At 58.2% G+C, this 22705-nt stretch overlaps 1 protein-coding gene across 2 annotated transcripts; it reads right to left on the bottom strand.

Moving 5' to 3' along the window:
- Positions 1 to 487: 487 nt before the first annotated feature.
- C27H15orf39 (chromosome 27 C15orf39 homolog) lies at positions 488 to 9198 on the bottom strand. Of its 2 annotated transcripts, none has more exons than XM_032468906.1 (3): positions 9024 to 9198; positions 2922 to 5726; positions 488 to 998 (listed from the first exon to the last, which is right to left on the bottom strand). In XM_032468906.1, exons 2-3 carry the CDS (start codon positions 5677 to 5679, stop codon positions 631 to 633), a joined length of 3126 nt encoding a protein of 1041 aa, XP_032324797.1. In that variant the 5' UTR covers positions 5680 to 5726; positions 9024 to 9198; the 3' UTR covers positions 488 to 630. The 2 variants fall into 2 exon arrangements, with proteins under 2 accessions (XP_032324797.1, XP_032324798.1); XM_032468907.1 differs by having other exon boundaries at positions 863 to 998; positions 2870 to 5726.
- Positions 9199 to 22705: the final 13507 nt, after the last annotated feature.

The following is a 22705-nucleotide window of genomic DNA, read 5'->3' as shown; positions in this document are numbered from 1 at the left end:
GCTCCAGGCTCGGGGGGTAGGGCCCAACTCCAAACTCTGGGGCTGTAGTCCTAGGCTTTCCTGGGAGATGATTCTAGAAAGCGTGTGAGTCATATACACTGGACAATGTACCACTCAGAAAACCAAGTCCTATGACACATGAAGGCTTTCTAGAGGAAGGTTCTGCTGGTCTCTGCCTCCTACTGTAGGCCCTGGCTGAGATCTGTGCTCCTGCCCTGGGCAGAAAGCAGAGGACAAACCGAGGTGGGTGTGTGTCAGGCGTCACCCCACAACAACCCAGTGAGGTAGGCTGCGTTGTTCTATTTTACAAACAGGGAGCTGAGGGCACAGGAGGAACTGGCCCGCCCGGTCACACAGCAAGGAGCACAGGAGCCAGGGTCCAAGCCCAAGTCTGCAGGGCTCCAAAGCCCACGTGTTTTCTCTGAGGAAGAAACAGGAAGTAGTCTTTTCTAGCAAAGGCCCTCAAGTTAAAAGCTCAGGGGCTCTCAGGCCAGCCTGGGGCGGGGGGCGGGGTGAGAGCTGGAGAAACCCCAAGGCCATGCCCACTCCTGGCCCTCAGCAGCTGGACCAGCAGAAGGGAGGGGTACAGAGAATGACCCCCGGATCTCCAGACAGCAGTGGCAACCAAGGCTACAGGTGATGGCTCTGGCCGCCCAGCAGCTGTGGGCAGGGCGCGGTCCGGTCCGGTCCTGGGACCTTGTGGCCCCAAGTGGGCAGGGCCAGGCCATTGAGCCAGGCGGATTCCAGCAGGCTGCGGAAGCGTGCCCTCAGCGTTGGGCTGGGGGGGCTGGCGCTGGCAGCAGGGGTGGGTGAGGTGCCAGGGGACCCTCCCCTAGTGGTTGCCTCTGCTTTCTCAGGGCCAGGGGTTGGTGGCTTCCTCCCGGGCTTTTTGGCCTTGGGGGCAGGCGACTTCCAAGCCAGGGCTAGGCTGTCTGGCTCCTCTCTGGCCACGGTGGGTTGTGAGGAGGCCACAGATCCAGCCTCAGTGTCAAAGTCACCTGGAAAATGAACACACAGTCAGGCTGCAGACCCCCAACACCCTCAGGTCCCATCTCCTCGCCTCCAAAGCACTCTAGACCAGTGGTTCTACTGTCCAGGTCAGGAGAGCCCGGGCAGGGTCACAGCCATCATGACCCTCCCCGGCATGTTCCCACCGGCCACACGGTTAGCCCGTCAAGCTGAAAGGGTGTGCTTCTCCCCGGAGACGCCAGCACTCTATGATGAGGGTACCTGCAGGAGAAGCTGTTTGGATGCAAGGACAAGAGGAAAGGGGCTACAAAGGCCAGGAACCACTGGTCTGGTCCAAAGGCCCACTGGACAGGCAGGGAAGCTGAAGCAGAGAGGGCCCTGCCACACAAATGCCATCATCACCCCCAGAGTCGGAGCAAGAGCCTGAGAGCAGTGCCTGGAGGGAGGGGATAGAGGGAGGAGTGGAGGGAACCTGAAGGGCTCCCGACCAAGAGCACACCTGCTGGGAAGGGAGGCTGTCAGGAGAGCACTTCTAAGGACACCACTGTAGGGTGGCCCCCGCTCCAAAGACACTGGGGAAGACTCACAGGTCAGGGAGGGAAGGGGGATGGGGACACAAAAATGCAGCCAGTGGCAGGACACTGGGCCCCAGTCACTTCGTTACCAGGCCCTACTGCCCAGCAGGCAGCCCAGGAAAAATGGACCTGTCCTTCCCTGGGCTCCTGACAGCCCAAATGTAGAGAAGACAGGCTGGGGGGCTTGAGAATGATACATGACACCCACCCTCATTCCTTCTCACCCAGGAACAGAAGGTTTGTGCTTGCATTTTCTTTGCACCCCATTAGGACAAATGCCCCAACTTCTTCAGTGCTCGGGGTCAGCAACACTTGTCACCCAGACCCCAAGCTCCACATCTGCACCTCAGTCCTCAGGCCCCCTCTCCACACCAACCTGGTGCTAGAATGGAAAGGGGACAAGGAACAGCTCCTACAGAGACAGCCAGAGGCCTGGAGGACAGAAGGCAGGGGAGTGGGGAGAGAAAGACAACAGAGTGGGCCTCAGGCCTCGATGCCAGATGTTCTGATGCAGGTGAGGCATCATCCCCAAAATCTTGACTGAAGAAATGTGATCATACACACCACGCCCGCTCCGGAGAGCAAGTTCGAGCTACCTGAACTGACTCAGACAACGCTCCCAGACATGAAAAGAGCGCACTGGCGGACACCAGGCACAGGCGTCAAGTCGTAGGGAAAAGCGAACCACAACACGACGCGCTGACTTATGGGTCACTTCTGTGAGCGTAAATACCCAGGAGGGTGGGAACCCACACATTTAAAAGGCAAGTGTTTGGGGCGGAGGGTGGGGCTCCTGCTGGGTTTGGGGGATGAGGTGCTGGGTAAGCACGGTGCTGCTCACTGAGATGGAAAAGACTGGGGTGGGACGTGAGCTCAGGGGAAAGCTCAGGAGTGTGGTCTGGGAGGAGTTAAGGGTCAGAGAGATCCCAGGTCCGGCATGCAGCTGGGTATTTGGGGCTCAGGCTCAGAAGAGGAGCACTGGGGCGGGACACAGACACAGGGGAAATGACCTCAGATAGAAAACAGGGCTGATCAGAGCCCCAGGAACACCAGAGAAGAAGCCTTCATCAAAGACAGGAAAGACATAACAGATGGGGAAGAGGAGAGAATCTAGGAGGGCGCCGTGCCAGGGAAGGCCAAATTCCCATGGGGTTCAGAGGCTTACAGAAGAGGCCATGAAGACACTCACTGAGGCTGGGGGTTAAGAGGGCTGCGGGTCCATGGAGCCCACCCTGGAAGGCCAGCCCCCTCCCCAGCACAAGTTCTTTCCAGAGGCACAGGAATCCCTCAGCCCCTGGCTGTGAACATTCACACAGCCCACACACCTGTCACTCGCTCACACAGCTCCGGTGGCTACTGGGGCCGCCCCATGCTCACCCAGCTGGCGGCGGACGCAGTCCCGCCACTGCAGGCCCAGCAGGTCAGGGTAGATGTCAGGCAGCTGGCGCAGTGCCAGCAACTTGAGCATGCGTGAAGTGCAGCCGTGTAGTGCGCGCTCCCGCAGGGCGCGCTCCTCCGACAGCGTGGTGGGCCGCAGCTCCACACGGTGCTCCTGCAGCACATGGTCCACGGAAGCGGGGGGCAGCCGCGGGAAGAGCCGCTCCTTCACCAGGTGGATGGGCACGAAGATGGCCCCGGCCCGCACCACATGGGGGAAGGGGCACCGCTGCGTGCACACAAAGCTCTGCAGCTGGGACAGCAGCTTGCCCAGCAGCCCCTGCACACCCTGGCAGTCCTGCCATGCTGCCCGGCCCCAAGGTCCAGACATCTCAAGCCACTCGCGCAGTTTCTCAGGTGGGGAGTGAGCCACTGAGCCTGAGATGGCGTCACACAGGGAGGCGTGCAGTCCTGCGAAGTGTTGCTCTGAGGAGTCTGCTATGATGGGAGTAGAAGCTGGAGCAGGGCCTGCGACTGGAGCAGGAGCCGGAGCTGGAACCAGCGCAGGTGCAGGCGATGGAGTCAGAGCAGGGGCTGAGGTGGGAGAGGCCATGGCTACAGCTGGAGGGCTGGGCAGTGCCAGGTTGAAGCAGGCCATGGGCAAGGGCTGCGTGAGAATCTGTAGTCCAGAGGGCACGGGTGTAGGGGTGGGTGCAGGCTGTGCAGGGGCAGGGGCCGAGGTGGGCACGGCTGGGACCACGGCTGCAGGCAAGGGGGCTGGCCGAAGGATCTTGAATTTTCGAAACATGAAAGCCACGGAGCTGTGGAAGTTGGTCCTTGGGGTGGCTTCTGAGGTCACTGGCACCCCGGGCAGCTCTGGTGCCTCTGTGACTATCTTTTTCAGGCCCTCCAGATCTGAGACCGTGTCCCCTACACCTGACATGCCTGAGACTGTGTTTCCAATGCCCGATGCATCCTCGGCTGCGGTGGGCTTGGTAGGGCGAGGGACCTGGACGGGAGGAGCCTCTGCCACAGTCTTCTTCACACTCAAGTCCAGTGCCACCTCCTCCTTAAGTGAGGAGTGCACCCTCAAGGGGGCTTCCTGGGCAGGCAGGGACCCCCTGCAGTCTTTGTCGTGGTTCTCAGTAGGAGTGGGAGTGGAGGCTGGGGCAGGCTCAGGCTCAGGCTCAGCTGTGGCCTCAGGAGCCTGCACATCCAGATAGTCACGGTAGGGGGCCAGGCTGAAGACATTATCGATAATAGGCATCGGTGGAGAGCTAGGTGGCAATGTGCCCTCGTCCGGTGGCAGAGACTGGCGCCCCTGGGCACAGGGTGGGAGCGCCGGTGGGGTGCGGGGAATTGGACTGTCTCCAATGACAATGGGTGCCCCCGGGTGCTCATCGAGCTGGGGCTGGAGTTGCTCTTTCCTGCAGCTGGGCAGCCACATCTTCTCGACTTCCCGCACGGGCTTCTCTGCAGGCCTCACGGGCTCAGAGCACAGCTGGCTGGCAGACAGAGGCTGGCACGCCCTCTGGAAGGCACTGGGCTGTGGCATGGCCTGCAAACTGTTCTGGGCAGTTGGCGTCCCTCCGAGCCCTGGGGATGCTCCGTAGAGAGAGAGGTCGTCCCGGGCATAAGGAAAGCCCAGCGTCTGAGAGGCAAAGTCCAGTGGGCAGCGTGGGGCAAGAGGTGGCTCCAGCTTGAGGCCTGGAGAGGGTGCTGGGAGTGGGGCAGAGGGGTAGGAATATGAATCCAACCCCACTGGGGGCATATAAGGTGTCTGGACTGACTGCTGCCTCAGGTAGGGGCTGCTCAGCCCACCAGCCAGGTATCCGGCCCCCTTGTGGGCTCCCAGAGGCTGCAGGGGAAGCACTGAGCCATAGCTGACCTGCTTCTCCGGGTGGCGACAGGCTGGAGGGCAAGGCAGAGACTGTGCAGGGTGGGGCAGTGGATAGTGGGTGGGCACCGCATCCTGGCAGGCTGGTCCCAGGGGTTGGGCCAGCTGGGTCCAAGGACTGGGGGACCCCTCAGACAATGCCGGCTTGGGGTCCCCAGAGTAAGGACCTGCATACTTGGAGGCCAGGAAGCCCGTGCTGTGTGTGGTCCGATACTTCTCCAAGAATGTCTGGCACGGGGAGAAGCTCACCGAGGAGTCTTTGCCAGATCCCCCAACTGGCACCCCACGCAAGAAGGTGCCATCCAGGGACTGGCCCTTGGCAGGAGCTGGGGGCAGAGAACAAGATGGGTCGGCCGGGGGTAACAGGGATCCAGTCACCAGCGTCCAATCAACATCCAGTGGCCTCTTCGCTGCCCCTTCCCCCAGGCAAGTCGAGAGCCCATAACACAGAGGATTGCGGTAGACAGGTTTGGGTGCCGCCAGTGGGGGGCCCGGGTAGGGATGGCCCTGGGGGCTGAAGGGCAAGAGATCAACAGGGCCAGAGTCCTGTGCTTTCTCGGCGCTTTCTGTGGGTGGGCGGTAGAGCAGGCAGCTGGTCAGCAGGCTGTCTGCCCGAAGTGGGGGTCCTGCCATGCTGGTAGGGTACAAGGATGGGTATGGGGTCCAGGATGACAACCGCTCAGACCCTGTCTTAGGAGGACCCCCCATGGGGCAGGAGAAGTAGGCACCCTTGTAGCTGCAGGGGTCCTGGGCACCAGCAGAGGGGGGCAGGCTGTGCCCGGGCCCGGAGTCGGCCTCGAGGCGGGGCAGCTTGCCATATGTCACAGGCCCCAGGGCCCCCAGGGGCCGCTTCTCTGCCATTGCGAAGGCTTCAAGCCGTCCAGGGCCCCAGCTACTCAACCGCTGACCTGGGAGAGAGAAGGAGAGAGGCAGGGGCTGTCAGAAGAACAGGCTACAGGCAAAGCAACAGAGGAATGCTGCTCTCGCTGGCTCACTGCCACACCTAAGAACTTGGCACTCAGTAGATGCTCAATAAAGACTGTGAATGAAGGAATGAATGCACGAGCCAACTTTATTTTTTAAGCTGCAGAATCCTTTGTTTAAGGAATTCTTGGGCGGCAACCCTAACATATCTCCCAGCCCCATTCCAGGAGCCCCGTCTGTTCAGCTTTCCTCCACATGACTCCCAAGACCCCTTCCTTGGGGTTTCAGGCTTTGTAAGGTCCAGTCTGAGGACCACTTTGCTTAGCTACCCTCCAGCTCCCACCCTACCCTGCCAGCTGTATACAGATGAGGAGACCCATTTATCCTTCCTACCTCCTACTACTAGCTCTTATTCCAAGATGCCATAGTGATCTCAAGATGCCCCCTGCAGCTAAGATGTGGAATCAGGCATTGTCTACAAATTCAGATTTCCTGTGGTACTCTAGATTGCCTTCTGACCTGCCAGTCTTATCAAAAATGGCAGAGCCAGGCCTGCAACCCAGGTCCCCAGGCCCAGAACAACAGTCACTGGGCTTGGTTTTGGAGGGCAGTCCCCCAGGAGAGGCGGCCCCAGGCATCCCTTCGTACAAGCCCCACCCCCATGTTAGCTCCTCCCCCAACCGGAGAGCAAAGGCTGTCAGCAGATGGTGCTGTGGTGCCAACAGGAAGCTCCCAAAAGTATAGGGGAGGAAAGCCTGTGTCCAACCCAGCCCCTAAGCTGGGGCTATTCAAAGACACGTGGGGGCAGCACAGGACCACGGAGCAGGTGGGGAGGTGGGAGGATGTGACTCCAAGGAGGGAGCCCCCGGGGGCCACAGAATGCTAGTTGGCAATGACCCCTATTGTATTGATGGAAAACCTGAGGGCCAGAGAAAGACTAAGGTCCCGAAGCAAGGCCAAACAAGGATTGGGACCCACGCCCGGAGAGGTCAAGTGTGGGTTTCCTCAAGGCAGCAGGCACCCAGTGGCCCAGAAGGGGTCATCTGAGGCCAGTCTGCTAGGGCCACATTGACCTGCTTCAATGCCCTGTTCCCCAAAACCCTCAGGTGGCTTAGAAAGGATGCATCAGCCGTCTTGTTATGATTAGGTCATGGGCCAGGTGTCACAGGTTTCTACCACCACCAAGCCAAGACCAACTTCCTCTCTTGGCCTTCTCTTCCCTTCTGGCTGGTGGCCAATGCCAGCCACAGGCTCCAAGTTTGACTGGCACATTTTGGGGGCAGGAAAAGACAAGGGTAGTATGGGGGGCCAATGCCCAGTCTCATCCCAGCCTAAGTGCACCAAGAAGGCCAGGTAAGACTCTCAGAAAGAAAGCTGGCTCATCTCCTGGCCAGAATCCAACAGCTCAGGTCAGCCTGGAGAAGGGAATGCTCCTGAGAAGACAGGAAGGGGCGTCAGCAAAACAAAACCCATGGCAATGCCCTAGGACCAGGCCCTGTATCCCAAGGGGAAAGCCCCCACCCCGCTGCACAGCAACTCTGCAAGAGGTTGCATGCTGTTGGGGGTGCTGAGTCCCCCTGTCCTTGGGGAGCTCTGGATTAATTAAGTGCTCACTCTATCTCACCTCCCTGACGTACTCCCTGGGGCCTGCTCCCCACCCAGCCCAGGGCCCAGAATTCTTTCTCTCCTGGGCTCTGCCCACTGCATGCCCTTGCCCTGGAGACTTCCTGAGACACCCCCGGGACCCAGCCAATAAAGGTGAGGCTACTTGGGATCCTCAAGAGTCTTTGGGGGAGAGGTGGAGGCTCCAGGGAGCCAGCAGAAGACTATGAAGTGTATGGCGGTGACATTACCTCCTGCCAGTAGGAGATGGAGAGCCAGTATACACTCCCTCAAGGTAGGCGCCTCCCCACTCAAGATGGTAGCCAAAATGTAGGTGCCTCCTTCCCTGACACACACACACAAAGAGGCAAGCAATCGTTTGAAGAGCGGGACCCCAGGGAGCAGGATCACATCACTGTCTGGGATACTGAGCTGTTCGCTGGCTGACGTGGGGGCTGGGCTGAGAGGACCAACCTCTCACAGGGTCCAGAAGAGCTCACCCCCGCTTTGCCACCCCTGCCATAAGCAGCAGGGGAAGCAAACAACTCCGAGGCCCAATTCCCTCTTCCACCTCCCAAGGGGTCTCCGGATGGACATTAGGCAAGACCAGGGTGAAGAGAGTGATCCTGCCAGCTGTGGCCAGCGACTGGACTCAAGAGAGCGTAATCGGGCCCCCTTCCCATGTTCTCACACCTCCCCCAGCGGAGGCTCTCGGCCCTGCTGACGCTAAAACCGCACCTAGGGGCAGCCTAGGCTCCAGGGGAGGGGGAAGGGTCGCGGGATTGGCTCCACCCCCTTTCCATTACCTGCCTCGCCCAAAACTCTAGTGCCTGGGGCCCTCAGACGACCTGGCTTTGGGGCTGCCGCCGCACCCGACCCCGCAGGCTTCCGGGTGTTCCCACGCCCTGCCCGGCGGCACTGGGGCGCACGTGCACCCCAGCAGGCTGATACACAGGCCGCCACCACTCATGCAAACCCATGTCTGCAAGTACGTTCCTGGCCCATATCTGCACGCACGTCCCTCCAGAACTGCATTCTCCCCTAGCTCGGGCCCCCGCACACGTGTGCATGCAGACAGGCCCGCGCACCGGGCCCCACGGACCGACACCCAACGACTGGCGGGAGGGACAGGGCAGGGGGCGGCTCGGCCGCAGAGTCTGGGCAGCCACCGCCTCGGGGCGATCCCGCCAGCCTGGGCTGCAGCCAGAGAGTGAGTCAAGCCATAGCAAAGAAACCGCAGGGCCGTCCCGTCCCAGCAGGGCGCGACCAGGGCCCCGCGGCGTCTCAGGGCCCGCCGTCCCCCAGGCTAGACCCCCGCCACCCCCTCATCTCCGCCCGCAGTCCACGTGAGCCGGACCCCGTGGGAGGCCCGAGGGCTCGGCCTGAGCTCCGCTTCGCCAGCCCTGCGCAGGATCCGGCGTCCCGCCGGAGGTCCAGGCCCCGGGGGCCTCGTAGTCCGAGGGAAGTCGGAGCAGCAGCGCGACCCCTGCCCGGCAGCCGGCCCGCCGGGGACCTGCGGCAGCAGCCAGGAGCCACGCCAACTCGGCCCAGACCCAGCGCGCCCCATCCCCGGGCCGGCCGGTAGGGGCGCCCTGGGGCAGCGCCACCCGCCCCTTCCCCACGAGCCGCCCGCAAACTCGGCCCAAGTTTCCGCGCCCGCCGAGCGGGCGAGCTCCTACCTGCAAGGCAACTGGCTTCCCGCGGCTGCTGCCCGGGGCCGCGACCGCATTCTCCGCCGCCGCCGAGGCTGCGGGTCCTTGTCCGGCTGGACCCTGCGCGGGAAGTCGCGGTGAGCACCGAGGCCGGAGCCACCCTCCTCACGGCCGTTCGCGCCGCCGCCGGGCGCCGTCTGCGGTCCCGGGCGGGGCGGGCTGGGGGCGGGGCGGGGGCGGGGCGGCCCGCGCGGTGGGGGCAGAGCCCGGCGGCGCCTCTGGGAGCCTGCGCTCCCCTGGGCCCGGGAGTGCGGAGGGCCTGCGTCGTCCAGCTCTCCTGGGACCAGGCCGCGGGCTCTGTGCACTGTCTGAACCCACCGAACCATCAGACGTCTCCAGTCACTCCGTTAGATCATTCATTCACTGCCACTTTCTAGCTATGTGATCTGGTGCCTGCCACTTGACCTCGCTGAACTTCAGTTTCCTTATTTTAGTAAAACTGGTATTATATCATGGTGCTGTGTCTTAAGGCTTAGAAGAGTTTGCATTAAAATATTTGGCACTTTTGGCCAGTACAGTTGCATTAGGGGCTGGAGAGGACTCCTTAGTCTGTCTCCCTCATCTTGGTGCAGCCAGTGAAGGCAAATTGCAGACAAAAGTATCTCCACCCCTGTTGAGGGGCACCACGCCTGTCTGAGGAAGGGGTGATTTCCCCATCCCTGGAGTGAGCCAGGAATGAGGATGCTGGGAGGTTTGCTAAGTGGCCTCCTCAGTGGGTATCTCTGAACCTTTTTGGCAAATCTCCCTCAGTAAAACAGGCCTGAGCACGTGTAGCCTGGGAGATGGGATGAGGGGAGCATCTCCAGCATCCCCAGAATGGTCTGTTACCAGGAGAGGGGCTGGAGGGGTGGAAGGGCTGTCCCCATTTGCCTTCTCTAGGCCCTCTGATATCGGATGAGAAACCCCTCAGTGCTGCTACCTTCTCTGAAAAACCTGGTCCTTCACATTTCCTGGGCTGCCCAAGGACTGGGGACAAGTGTGTGCAGGGAGGAGGGATGGGACAGGGGGACATGCTAAAGGTCAGTGCAAGTTCATGGTGCAAGACCACCCAGGCCACCAGCTCAGATCCCAAAGGTCAGAGCTGCCTGAGTCAGAGGGCAGAGCAGGCCTGAGACCGCAGATTCCAAGAGTAAGGAAGCAGCTAGGGCAGCTGGGGCTGAAGAGGAGGGGACACTGCCGGGAGGAAGAGTAAGTGAAGGTCACCTGGGGGCAGCAGAGTGGGTATCACTTAGTTGAAAACTGGAGGGTCCTTAGTTTGGAGAGAGCTGGGGAGCAGAGACTCAGAGAAGGCTGAGGCTTTCCCAAGGCAGGCTGGAATCAGGAAAGTGCATCTGTGTACTGACAACTAGGGGTCATGGCCAAGCCTCAGCTCCCAGGCTGTTCCTCCTCACCCTTGCTCCTCAATAACTCTGTCCCCACCTCCACGACACCCATTCCCCCACCTCTGCCTGGTTATTAGGGGTTGAGGGGAGGGCAGTGTTCTCAGCTCTCAGGGTCTAGGACTCCCAGGTTGTATGCTCAGCTGGCCGGTGTTCTCTCCAGTCTCTCTGAGCCTGGTGAGACCCTAGGGGGGCCAGTTAAGATTCTGTGGCCCAACTGAGTCTTATCTTAATTCAAGGACACTTCACAAAGACAGCAGCTCCCTTAATCAATGTCTTGTCCGTTACTTTCTGGTATCACTTAAACACCTTGAACTACAAAAGAAACATCACAGAGCAGGAGACTTGGGAGCCACTTTGTAACTTTCTGAGCCTCAATCTCCTTACCTGCAAAATGGGAACCATGAAACGTGCCTCACAGATGGAGGTGAGTGTCTAACAAAATCAGTGTGGGAAATTGCTCATAAACCATGAGAAGCTCGTACAGTTGTAGCTGACCGTGAGCTCCTGAAGGCTGACCTTGCCCTCTTGTTCTCTAACCCAAGGGTCGTGTGCGAAGCCTGTGGAGAGAGGTGCCTATTAAGCCTCTGTTGGATGAAGGAAGCTAACCAGTACCAGGTGGCTGCCTTGGGAGCCCCCGCCCCGTGTGTTTATTAGGCTGTGATCTCGGAAAGGAGAAATGGTATTGTGGCTGGATTGAACAGTGTGAGCAAAAGCAGAGAAGGGAACAGTCTGTCCTTATGTGGGCTTCCTGACTGGTATTAACAAAGAACAGTAGCATAGAAAAGCCTGGAAGGGAGGTTTCACGCTGCCCCACCCCCACCACACTGGGGCTGCACATTCTCTGGCTCCACCCCACCCCAGACACTGACTACTCCTTCTGGCTCCCTGGGAAGATGAGATAAGAGGTCAACTCCCCGAACCTCAGCTCCTTACCTACACATGGTTATTAATAACAATGTCACTCTCTCTAATGGGGCCACACCTGCTATTTACAAATCTCTTTCCTTTCTCAGAGGAGCTTCTTCTCACCCCAGAGAAGAGAGATGTGTTGCTGGCAGCCACTCTACAGGAAGAGAAACAGAGAAGTGGGGTGCCTTTCCTCAAATCACACAGCAATGCTCTCCCCAATCCTTTCAGACCTGGCTATAGAAATTGCCTCCTCCAGGGAGGCCCCCAGATTGCTATTACAGCACTCTCTGCCATCTCTATTTCCTCATCCCTCTCCTACTGAGCTGTGTGACTTTAGGCAAGCCCCTTAACCTCTCAGTTTACTCATTAGTCAAATAAGCATGAACATCCAACGAGTTCACAGCTTGTTTTATAGTAAGTCCTCAACCAGTGGTAGCTCTAGAGGAGGAGCGGGAGGTGGCTTGCCCACATAGCCAAGAAATGGAGGACCTGGGACTCCCCCCACCCCAGGACTGTGTGACCTCAAACTCTTCTGAAAGAAGGCTTAGGCACAGGTGATAGTCAGGAACCCTCTGCCACCCAAGCACGCAGAGCCTGAGAGGTGAGCTGTACCAGTGGCTGTCAGCCTGGGCTCAGGGCATCCTAGGGGATCCGGGTAAGATGGGACCTGAGGTGGGGCACGGTGATGGGGTCTGATCAGAGCCACCTCCCAAATACGTGCATGTAAACCAGAGTTTCCTTCTGCAGGGATGGCCGATGGGGAGCAGTAACCTGCTACTCTGCCTAGGTGAGCAGGGAGCCCCCGAAAACTCTGGAGGAGCCCCACCTCACCTCCAGAGGAAATCAGAGTCTCTTGAAGGGAGATCCCAAAGACCAAGAAAGGGGGAAGGCCTTTCACTAGGCCACTCTGAAGACCATGACCACCAGCATTCTGGCCAGAAACAAAGCCTGCACACAATAATTTGGGGACCTTACTGCAGAGGGGGAACATGCTCTGATTAACTTAACAGCCAGGGTGGATTGACTGCCCTTCCTATCTTTCCTTCCGCCAAACATTGAGGACCCCCAGGCTTTATGCCAGCAGTGAAGCGGGCCCTGGTGTTGCTTTCCCGAGCAGTGAGAGAGGTGGATGTAAAAGAGACCATGGCACTCCAGTGTGATGTGTGCTCGTGTGGGGACAGGGCTGCTGTGGCCCAAGGGAGGCCTGAGGAATAGGCCCTTGCGTTGGGGAGGGTCCCTGTTCTGGCTGCACCATAGCCCAGCCTGAGAGGCAGAGGGGCTCTGACTAGGTGCTGGAAGCAATGGGAAACATTCCCTCCCCAACTCCGGAGAGGTCTTTCTCGTGCTCATGTGTGATCCTGTCTCATGTGCCACACCCTGCCCCTCAGCTCAGCATTTCCCATGACTCCCCAGTGCCCTCAGGATCCAGTTTCCCACTCCGGCTTTGGCCTGCCTCCCCACTGACCCTCTCCAGCCAGCCTGTCACTGCAGCCTCCAGAGCCAGCCAGAGTTCGTCGCTGGGTCACACCTCCATGCTCTGAAGCATGTTCTCTCTGTCCAGATCTTTCTTTGCCAACTCCTGTCAGCTTTCAAGGCTTCGCTCAGGCCACCTCCTCCAGGAAACCTTCCTGAGCTCCAGGCTAGGTTTGGTCAGTTCTTCTGAGGCCTTAATAGCATTCTGAACTCATCTCCATTCTAGCTGTTAAATTGCCTGGTTACAAGCCTGGGTCCCCTACTAGCCTGGGGAGGGACCTCCCCCCGGGCAGGGCCTGGGTCTGCCTGTGCACTGGGACTCCAGTGTCCAGCATGCGGCAGAGTCAGACCATGGTTATGGAGTGAAGGTTTGTGGCAAAGGGGGACGCTACACATCTGAGAGGGAAGAAAGGCAGAAAAACCTCCTGGGCCCAGAAGTGAGAGTCTAAGAGGAGCCTCTGCTTCCAAAAGCCCCTGCTCACCCCTTTTCAGCCTCTCAGGACCTGTGACAGCAAACCCCAGACCAGCAGCAGCCTCTGCCAGCCTGCATGTCAACAGGGGAAAACTGAGGCCCATAGAGGGGCAGCCATATGCCCAGGGTCTGAGGCAGGCGGGCCTAGAACCCTCCCAAAGGCCTCAGACGCCAGCTCTCCCTCCGCATCCCACCCCCAGACCTAGGAGGGAAAAACACCTGGCTGAGCTTCCACCTGTGTGCCTCGTGCCTCGTGCTGCCTGCAGCCCCCTCCTTGGAGGCCCCCAGCCTGGGGCTGGGGGTGTCAGGAGAAGGGAGGGGGACCCCTGAGAGAAGGGGAGAGGCTGATGCATTTCTCCCTCAGTGTTGCAGGAGGCTGCTCCCCCTACCCTGTGTCTGGACTTCTGCCAACCTCCCTAATCACCTCCTTTCCTTTCCCCATCCAGGCCCTCTCCCTGGGGATCCCCTCCCCCGGCCCCTGTGCCCTGGGCAGAGCAGCACAGCTGTTCCAGGTTGGCGGTTTGGGCCTGGGCAGCCTGTACCCACAACACGGACTCCTGCCCAGTGCCCGCCTCCCTTCAGTTAGGCTTTGGCCTCCACAGGGAGTTACATTCCCCTAGCTCCCCAGTTCAAGGGTCATGGGAGGCTGCTAATCCAGCTCCTCCTGGCTGTGTCCCGGCCCCTTCCCTTGGTGCCAGAGCACCCTCCTCTCCTACCAGGGCAGGCTGAGTGGATTGACCCCCAAAGACTTCCTAAGGCTGGCGGGGGCAGTGGGGTCTGGGCCAGGTGGTTGGTGCTGCCCCCTTGTTAGTGGCCCACTGGGGTTTCCATCACTTAGGGCTGGTTACCAGGCAACTGCATCTGAGGGCTGGGCCCTGGCTTCAGACTGGCACAGCCACTGCTGCTGAGGGGGAATGCATGCAGTCAGGCCAGCGAGGCCAGGGTCACGGTCAGGAGGCCTCATGTGCCTGGGAGCGGTGAGAGCGGTGCCTCAGATTTGCAACCTCAGAAACTCCTTATCATTTTCTCAGCTTAGACTCACAGCCCTGCCCCAGGAAAGGGGTTTCCAGGGTCTTCCACACAAACGCCCACACTCAGAGCCCTCAGGTTTCTGAGAAGTTGAGGAGAGGCTGAGTGGGAGCAGAGAGGGGCACTTTTCCCTTTTTAGGGACTGGGGGTGGCCTTACTGACCACCACCCTGTGGACTGAGGTGGGAGGCACGAGGAGTCAGGTTTCCCAGGTTACAGGGCTTAGGCTTTGGGTCTAAATCCTGCTCTGTCTCTCGATGGTTGTGTGACCTTGGACATGTTGAAATTGGCTGGCTGAGCTCAGTTGCCTCATCTGTAAAAATGGGATGATAACCCCTGTCTCAGCAGGCAGTGCACAGTCTGTAACATCCAGTGCTGTGCCTGGCACGTGGCCTCCTCTCCATACCTGTCTGCTCCCTTTCTCCAAGCCCCGCCCTGTACTCACCCCAAGCTTCCCACATTGCAAGGGAGCAAGGATGACAGATGCTGACAGCCCACACGTGGGCCACCCAGCATTGCCAGGTGACCCAGGAAAGTACCATCCTCACATCCAACAATGTCCTTGTGCCCTGACTCTGCCCCTTGCTCCCCCATTCCTGCTGACTTGAGTTTTTAAAACTCTTATAGCCATAACCATGTACCAAGAGCTGTTTTAAATGCTCCACAAATATTAACATGATTAACTTATGTAATCCATTGAGTAGATTAAGTCACTTCATTCATTTATTTTATTAATCCATTCAATGGATTAAAGGAGGTAATACTGATATGGACCCAGGGAGCTGTGGTGGGACAGAGGCCCAGGCACACTTCCCTCCCATACTGGGCTGGCTTCGGCTGTGCTGCTGGGTTGGATGCCAGTCCTGCCTCCTGCCACAAAGCCAGCCTGGGCTGGTGTAGCCACAGGCAGGTCAGAGTTTCAGGAAGAGCAGTGATGGCTAATTAAAACTTCAGCTCAGGGAGGCCCCCTTGGGACCAGGGTTGCCTCAGTCAGCTCCCTTGGGGAGGTCCCCTAATTGGACCCCTGGGCCCTAGTAATGATGCAAACTCACCAGGCAGAGGATAACAGGCAGGGAGGGAGGGGAAAGGGGGAAGGAAACAGGTTGGCAAAAAAAAATAACAACCACCCCCCCATTGTGAGGGTAGTGATTTGAGAGTCCCCAGACTGTCACTTAGTTGCTGTGTAACTTTGAATGGGTTGCTTAGCCTCTCTGATCCTCCAATTCCTTGTTGACAAGTGGAGATAATAGAAACTCCAGCCCTGGAGGGTTGTTGTGAGAAGATATGCCTGGAAAGTACCTAGCATAATTCCTGGCTCAGAAGTAGGGACTCAGAAAATCAGAACAATTATCATATTATTAAACCAGTAGTACCGCCAATGGCCTCTCATACCCATAATTGAGTTCTCAGAGCATCCTGGGAGAAAGGAGAATGAGGACAAGCACTCACCTACAGGAGATGTTTAGCTTCACAGTTTTCTCTCTTGATTGTCTGGTCGGGGTCCTGGGCCCCTGAGGGGTGTGGAGGAGCAGGGTCAGGGGCTGCAGGTCAAGCAAAAAGTCAGTCTGGGATGCAAATGGAACCACAGCCTGCAGAGTGGACAGGACTTAAGTGGGCAGGAGGGAGCAGAGAGGGGATGCTTGGTGGGGGAACAGCTGAAACAAAGGCCTGGAGACCAGAGAGAGGGCAGAGAGTGGTCAGGAGCCACGGGAGCCACTGGGGCTAGAGCTAGGGTGGGCTGAGACACCTAGGCCGTTGTGAGTGCTGAGACAGGCCCGAGGTGGCCAAAGACTCCCCTAGCTCCAGGGTGCTGAGAATTACTGTGCCGGAAAGGTGGGCTGTGAAGAGAGGAGTCTGCGGGAGGGAAGAAGGCGCTGGGTATTTCCTTTCTGATTGTATCAAAGTGGCCGCACTCACTCCTCTGCCCTCTGTCTGGAGGTCAATCTCGTCCCCCATCTGTGAGGCCTCTATCATCACAAAGCACAAATCCATCTCTCTGGGATTTCAGGCCCCCTTGGGAGGCCACAGAGGCCTGTTCTTAGGCCAAGGTCCAGAAAGAGTCAGAGCTGGCATGAGCCCCAGACCCTTCCAGGATGACCCAGCTCAGTGATGTCACCATTGTCCTCACAAGCTATCTCTGGGGCCCCCAGCCCATGTCTGCCTGGGCTGCAGCAGGCCTGGAGGCCCCAGGATGAGGGGTGGGCCTCCCAACCCCTCCAGTACCCGCTCAGAGCAAAGCACCCTGCCCCCAGTTCTCAGTGAACCTTTCCAATAAGCATGGTCTCAGAACACAAATCTTTTCATGGAGAGAAAGCCAGGGCCAGGGCCTAGGTGTGGAGGAGACCAGGACGCATTGCAAGGCAGCTGGTCAGTGCTAGTGAATCAACAATTCCTGAACGAACACAGCCTGTGCTGGACCTGGGCTGTGGCCTCCCTCCTCACCCTCTGTGGGCAGCCCCCTCCCCTTTTGCAGTCCCTACCTCCTGTCAACCAGGCCATCTGTAGCTCACTTGGTTCCAGTTAGTTCGGTAATTAGCACCTCATCATGCCTGTCTGCCTTTGAACAGCTCCCCTGGGAAGGGGTTTGAGGCGGTCTCCATGACCTCAGGGCCCAGGGCTGGGGCAAGTTCAGGCAGGCCAAGGGGCCAGGCTGCAAGGCCCTGTCAGTCTCTCTGCACCCACAGGTGCCCCCCAGCTTTCGTTGAAGCGGGTTTCCCAGCGCACGGCAATGGAGCTGACAGAAGAATCCCTCTGGGATTGGAGTAGGGAGCTGGGAGGCAGAGGAGCCCCTTCCAAGACAAGGCTTCTCTCAGTAATCCCTGGGACCCTGGATCAGCACCCACAAACCTCCTCACCAGCTCTACTTATTCAAGGACCCCAGGCTGGCTGCGATCTCAGGGAGGTGGGTGGGGGAAGGGTAAGAGGACAGTCAAGTCCTCAAGGTCCCCTTGGGAAGGAAGCAAAGCCATTTGGGGTCAGATTAGGGAGCTGAGGGTAGGATGGGGGTGGGCTGTGGCTGGTGAGGTCAGAGAAGGCTTCCTGCAAGAGACAAAAGGAGGTGCGCGAGGTCTGAGAGGTTGTCAGAGTGTCTGGGGCCACAGCACAGTGGAGTGGCTCTGGGGTCAGGGACAGGCCAAGATGTCCCCTGACTGAGCTCAGTTTCTGCATCTTTAACATAGAGACAGTCATAGTAACTGCCTCCAGGTTCTAGAGAGAGTTTCGAAGGGCGGGGTGTAGGGCTGAGCAACAGTGCTATGGGGCTGGGAGGCAGGTGGCAGGGACACCCTGACCACAGGGCAGGAGGTGAGCACCACAGGAAGCCAGCTGTTGCCTCCCTCCACCAGACTCAGAGCAGCTCTGGCCCAGGGAGAGAGGCCTTGACTGGGGTGGGGGTCTCACGGAGGTACTGCTCAGGCTTGGAGTGGGGAGTGAGGGAGTGCACGTCAGGCCTGGGCAACCAACCAGTGTGAGTGGCGCAGAGGACCCAGACAGGCAGGAAGTCAGCCTCACCCCAAGTCAAAGCCCGCAGACCAGGGCGACCTGGGGCTGACACTGGGCTGTGGTCAGCCTTGAGACTCGCGCCCCAGCAACAGTAAAGGCAAATACACAGCAGCTGGGGAGGACACAACGGGGGGAGGATTTTTGGCTCAGGGGTGGGGGGTCTGCCCCTGCGGAGAGTCTCCAGTTTAGTCCAGAAAAGCCCTGCACTTTGAAACTCCTGCCTCACTGTTCTGGTGCCAAACCCCTCTAGCAGTGCCTCCTTCCTTGTAAGCATTGCCATCTTAAGGATAATCTGGTGAAAAAAAGCCATCAGCCGCTTAACCCAGTCCCGCATCCCAACTTACCACTCATGGCTATGGGACCTCAGGCAAGGCTGTTCACCTCTCTGAGCTCCAGGGCCTTTGACTATGGGATGATGATCCTGCCCCACGTTAGTGGTGAGGCTCAAGCGCCCAGTGGCCTCACTTGATGGGGCCTAGACGCCAGTAAGCCCTCGGGGAACCTGTATTCCTCCTCCTTCCTCAGGCCAGTTCCTGAGAAGGCCTTGGGACCCTGAGAAAGTGTGGGGTCAAAGTCTGCTTTCCCTTCTCTGGAAAGGAGAAGTTCTGTGAGTCATGATGGGAAGGCCAGAAAGCCAAAATCACCTCCCCAGTCCCTCCTCTCGCCAAAGGCTCAGTGCTGGAAGGGAGAGGGCAGCCAAGTCCTTCCAATAAAAATCTCCTGCTTTCAAGTGTCCAGCTCCCAGCCCATTTCAACCCAATCCTGGCTCCCAGTTCCAGTCTAGCCCCGTTCCCATCCCAGCTCTAAGACAACCACCAGGAAACACACCAGGACAATCCTCATAGGGACAAAAGGCATTAAGATGGGTTTGCTCAATTAAGGGGAAGGGACTCGGAAACCCCTGTGGCTCCTGTGTCCGGTGTGCCATCAGAGGGACCCCCGCTGCCCCTGGCATGGTTTTTGCCCACAATGATCTTCTGAGTGGCGCCCTCCAGAAGTCCACAGGGGCTTCTTGTGACCGAACGGTGGGTGCTGACAGCGGAGGGTGGAGGGTAGCTGCGTCAGGCTCTGGTCAGTCGGAGCCCTGCCTGTGACCATGGCCCCTGTTCATCCCCAGAAGGGGCAGCATGAAGCCTTGAGGGCAAAGGCATTTTGGAGCAACTGTGGAGGCCACTGCTTGGCCAGGCTGTGGGAGGCAGCAGGGGATGCTGGTGAACCGAAGAAGTGGATCTGGCTTGGATGTGAAAGGCCTGCACAGCTCCCCGCGGCCCATCTAACCGCAGCCTGTGTCTTCCCTCCATAAACAGCCTTCTTTATTTCTCAGCCAGGATCTGCCCAGAACCAAGGCCACCTCTCATCCACTCCTGCAACCCCTCCTGTCCTAAGCACCCCTATGGACTTTGAGGGGCTCCCTGACTGGCTGACTCTGTGACTCTGGGTCAGTGCCGGTGGAGTGCTAACTGCTCCCGAGGGCTATGGCTGGGAGCCAGTCCCTGGGGAGCCAGGACTGTCACTGTGACCTGACACACTTCTACCAGGATGCTGGGCTCCCCACACAGTGACAAGTTGAGACAGGCCTCACGGAGCAGAACGAGGGCCCTCCCTAAGCTTGAAAATGTGCTCCCGGGGGAGGGGGACTGGAGGGCAGGGGCCCATACTCTGGGCTGGAAGCACAGGAGAAGATGGGTGCCGGGTTCTCACTCAAATCCTGCCTCTGCTGCTTCTTAGCTGTGTTGCCTTAGGCAGATCACTTCACCTCCCTGACATATAGCTTACATGGGTATAAACTCAGGATAATTGTCACCTACCTCCTGGGACAATCAGGCAGACTCAGTGAAGTTGTGATTGTGAGGAACCAGCTGAGCTGGGGCTTGGCAACGCTCAGTGCTTCCTGGAGGAGGTGAACCTGAGGGGTGGGCAGGACGTAGCTGGGCTGTGCAGTGGGGCGTGCACATGCATGTAGGGGATTGTCTGGCCTGGGACAACCAAGAGCACCCCCTCCCCCAGCACCAGCCTGCTGGGGCGTCCACTGCCCCTTCTCAGCCCTCACTCAGCCTGAAGCCGTCCCTCCCCTCCCCATTTCCTGTCCAATCTCCTGCCCACCCTGCTGCCTGTGGACTCTGTCCAGGAGTGTTGACTCTTCCTGTAACAAGGATAATAGCGGTCCAGAGCATCATACTTCGTGAAGCTTAGTGGACTGTTGTGGACAACAGCCTCCTGAGCTATGGGTTAGTAGCCTGCTGTGCAGAGGCCGAGGCTGAGGTGAAGTGACTCACTCAGGGTCTCACTGCCAGGGAGCAGCAGATCCAGGAGTCAAGCAAGCACAGAAGTCCTCACTCCCAGCCCTGTGTTCCTGCCAGGACGCCCCAAACAGAGCCCTTCCGGCCAGGCCGGACTCCCAGGAGCTTAGAAGACCAGGAGGAGAAGGATGTGACCCCGCAGGAGGACACGCACCTACAGACAGACACACCTTTGAGCGTGGCTTTTCATTCATTCTTTTCTTCCTTCCTCATTTGCTCATTGGTTCTTTTTCAGTGTCCTGCACTCCACCAGGCCTCATACCATGGTGCGCATGACCTCTGTGCGTCACCTAAGGCAAGAGGGACCTAAAATGGCCCCAGCCTCTCTTTCCTGGCCCAGAATAAGGAGGTTCCGGGGCAGGGTGTGTGCTGGGGTTGGGATGTTCAATCACCCACTGCCTCCCACTCTGATTTTGCTCCCCTACCTCCCCCGCAAACCTCCCCCCATCCTCAGCCCTGTCCCTGGCACCCACTGCTCTGGACTTTAAGCTGAATTTGGCCACCAAACCGGCAAAGGCAAGTTTGCTACCTGGCTGCACCCCAGTCTGGCTTGGTGACCTCAGACTAGTCACTCACTGGACATGTGGCCCATTTTCTCATCTCTGACATGGGGCTCTTACGCCTTTCTTACTTTCTTATTGTGGAAGGGAACGAAAAGCGCTGGCACAGCCCTCGCCGGCCCAGCCTCTCCCTTGCGAACCCTGGGATGCCATCACCCCACCCTACCCAGCTGGAAGACCTGTACCATCCAGACAGGGGCTGGGTCCCAGCTACTCCTGGCCTTTCAGGTTCTTCATCTGTAATTTAGGAAGAAAAATACTTAAAATACTTAAAGGTATGCTGTGAGACTATCAGGGGGAGGGTATATGGCTCAGTGGTAGAGCACATGCTTAGCATGCACAAGGTCCTGGGTTCAATCCCCAGTACCTCCATATAAATAAATAAATAAACCTAATCCCCCCACCAAAAAAGAAAAAAGAAAAGAAAAGAAAATCAGTGTATCTGGTGTACAGATCCCTGTAAACAATAGGAACAAACGGATAAATAAATGAACAAACCCTTGAGTCTGCTCTGACTTCTTCAAAACCAAACCAAACCAAACCAAACCCTGATTAGCAAACTCAGATGGTCTACTGCTTACAGCCTATCACCTGGACCCCCACCATGGGCCCCGTCTCCATGTTTTTGCAGTCCCATAGCCTGGACACACTTGCAGAGGCAGGCTGCCCAGAGGAGGCTGGCCTAGAGCGGCCCCAGAAAGAGGCAGGAGGCCGAGTCAGGATGAAGCCCAGAGAGGCCCAATGGGGCTTCCTCTGCCTTAGGATGGTCTAGAGCAGCAGCCCAGCGCCTGCACTGCGTGTGGGAGCCAAGCGGCTGCTGCCTGAGGGGGCTCAAGTCTTCATCGTTAGGCAGAGGCTCCACACAGGGCTGCTGGCGGCCCACGTGGCCTGGGAAGAGGCACCACTCCGGGCAGACAGAGCCTTGCGCCAAAGCCCTGGCCTGGGAGCCGAGCACGTGCTGGGTTTCAGGAGCTAGATGCCATTTTGGCTGGACACCCTTGTGCACTGTCCAACCTGCAACTGGTGGGAGCCCAGGGACCCCCCATAACTCTGAGGCTGGCAGGGTGGCTTATGTTTCTCCTGGCAGACTTCCCACCCAGCAGCTCGCCCTGTGCCTGTGGCCTCCAGGCCCCCTCCTCCCCAAGCTGGACCCCCGCCCCCACCCCCACTGCAGCCCCTTGGCCCCTCAGCACTGACCGGTACAAGCAGCACTGATGTTAGGCTTTGACCAAAAGTCAGGATGATGGAGAAGAACGACATCTCAGCTAAGCAGGGCAGACAAGGAAATGGTAGCCCTCTTGTTTGAAAACCCATCAGCTGTTTCCTGTCCTGCCACACCCGACTCAGGTCACAGCTTGCTGATATCTCCTAGGGCTCCCCCCACGCCCATCGGAAATGCTTGTTCTCCCATCCTCATTCGCAGCAATTTAGCCCTCCACCCCCACCCCCACCCCAGCAAACCAGCTGTGTCTCTGCATTTCTGAGCCCGCCCAGGCAGCTTGCTAAACTAAGGGCACCCATCAACCCAGGCCTCACAACCTTCAGCTGCAGTTTCTCTTTTAACCAGCTGCACCTGCTCTCAGACAGTGCTTTCTTGCCCACCCACGTAGAGAAATGGACCAAGAAAAAAAAAAGAAAGAAATGGACCAAGAATGATAGATTATTCTCCTAGGATTTTTTTTTCTTCCTCCTCATGAGTTTGGTCACTTTCCCACCGCATCATTTTTAATCTTGTTAGAGCCAATTTCAGACATGTTTTAGATTGTGAGCACGTGGTCCAGATTTATCATAAACTTGTTAGCAAAGGCACCAGTCAAGGAAAACAAAACACAATAACTTCTTCCAGTATCCTGGGAGAAGCCGTGTAATGAGGTGATTTGGAACACAAACACTAAACCCAGGCTGCCTGGTTTCAATCCAAGTTTTGCCCCTTTCTAGCCATATGACCTCGAGCAAGTTGATCTAACCTGTCCGTGCTTCGGTTTCCTCACCCGTGAACAATGGATAATAATAGTATGTACCTC

Source organism: Camelus ferus, chromosome 27, assembly GCF_009834535.1.
Source record: "Camelus ferus isolate YT-003-E chromosome 27, BCGSAC_Cfer_1.0, whole genome shotgun sequence".
NCBI lineage: Eukaryota > Metazoa > Chordata > Mammalia > Artiodactyla > Camelidae > Camelus > Camelus ferus.
Note: the sequence above shows the minus strand (reverse complement) of the source record. Positions and strands in the feature narration are given on the sequence as shown.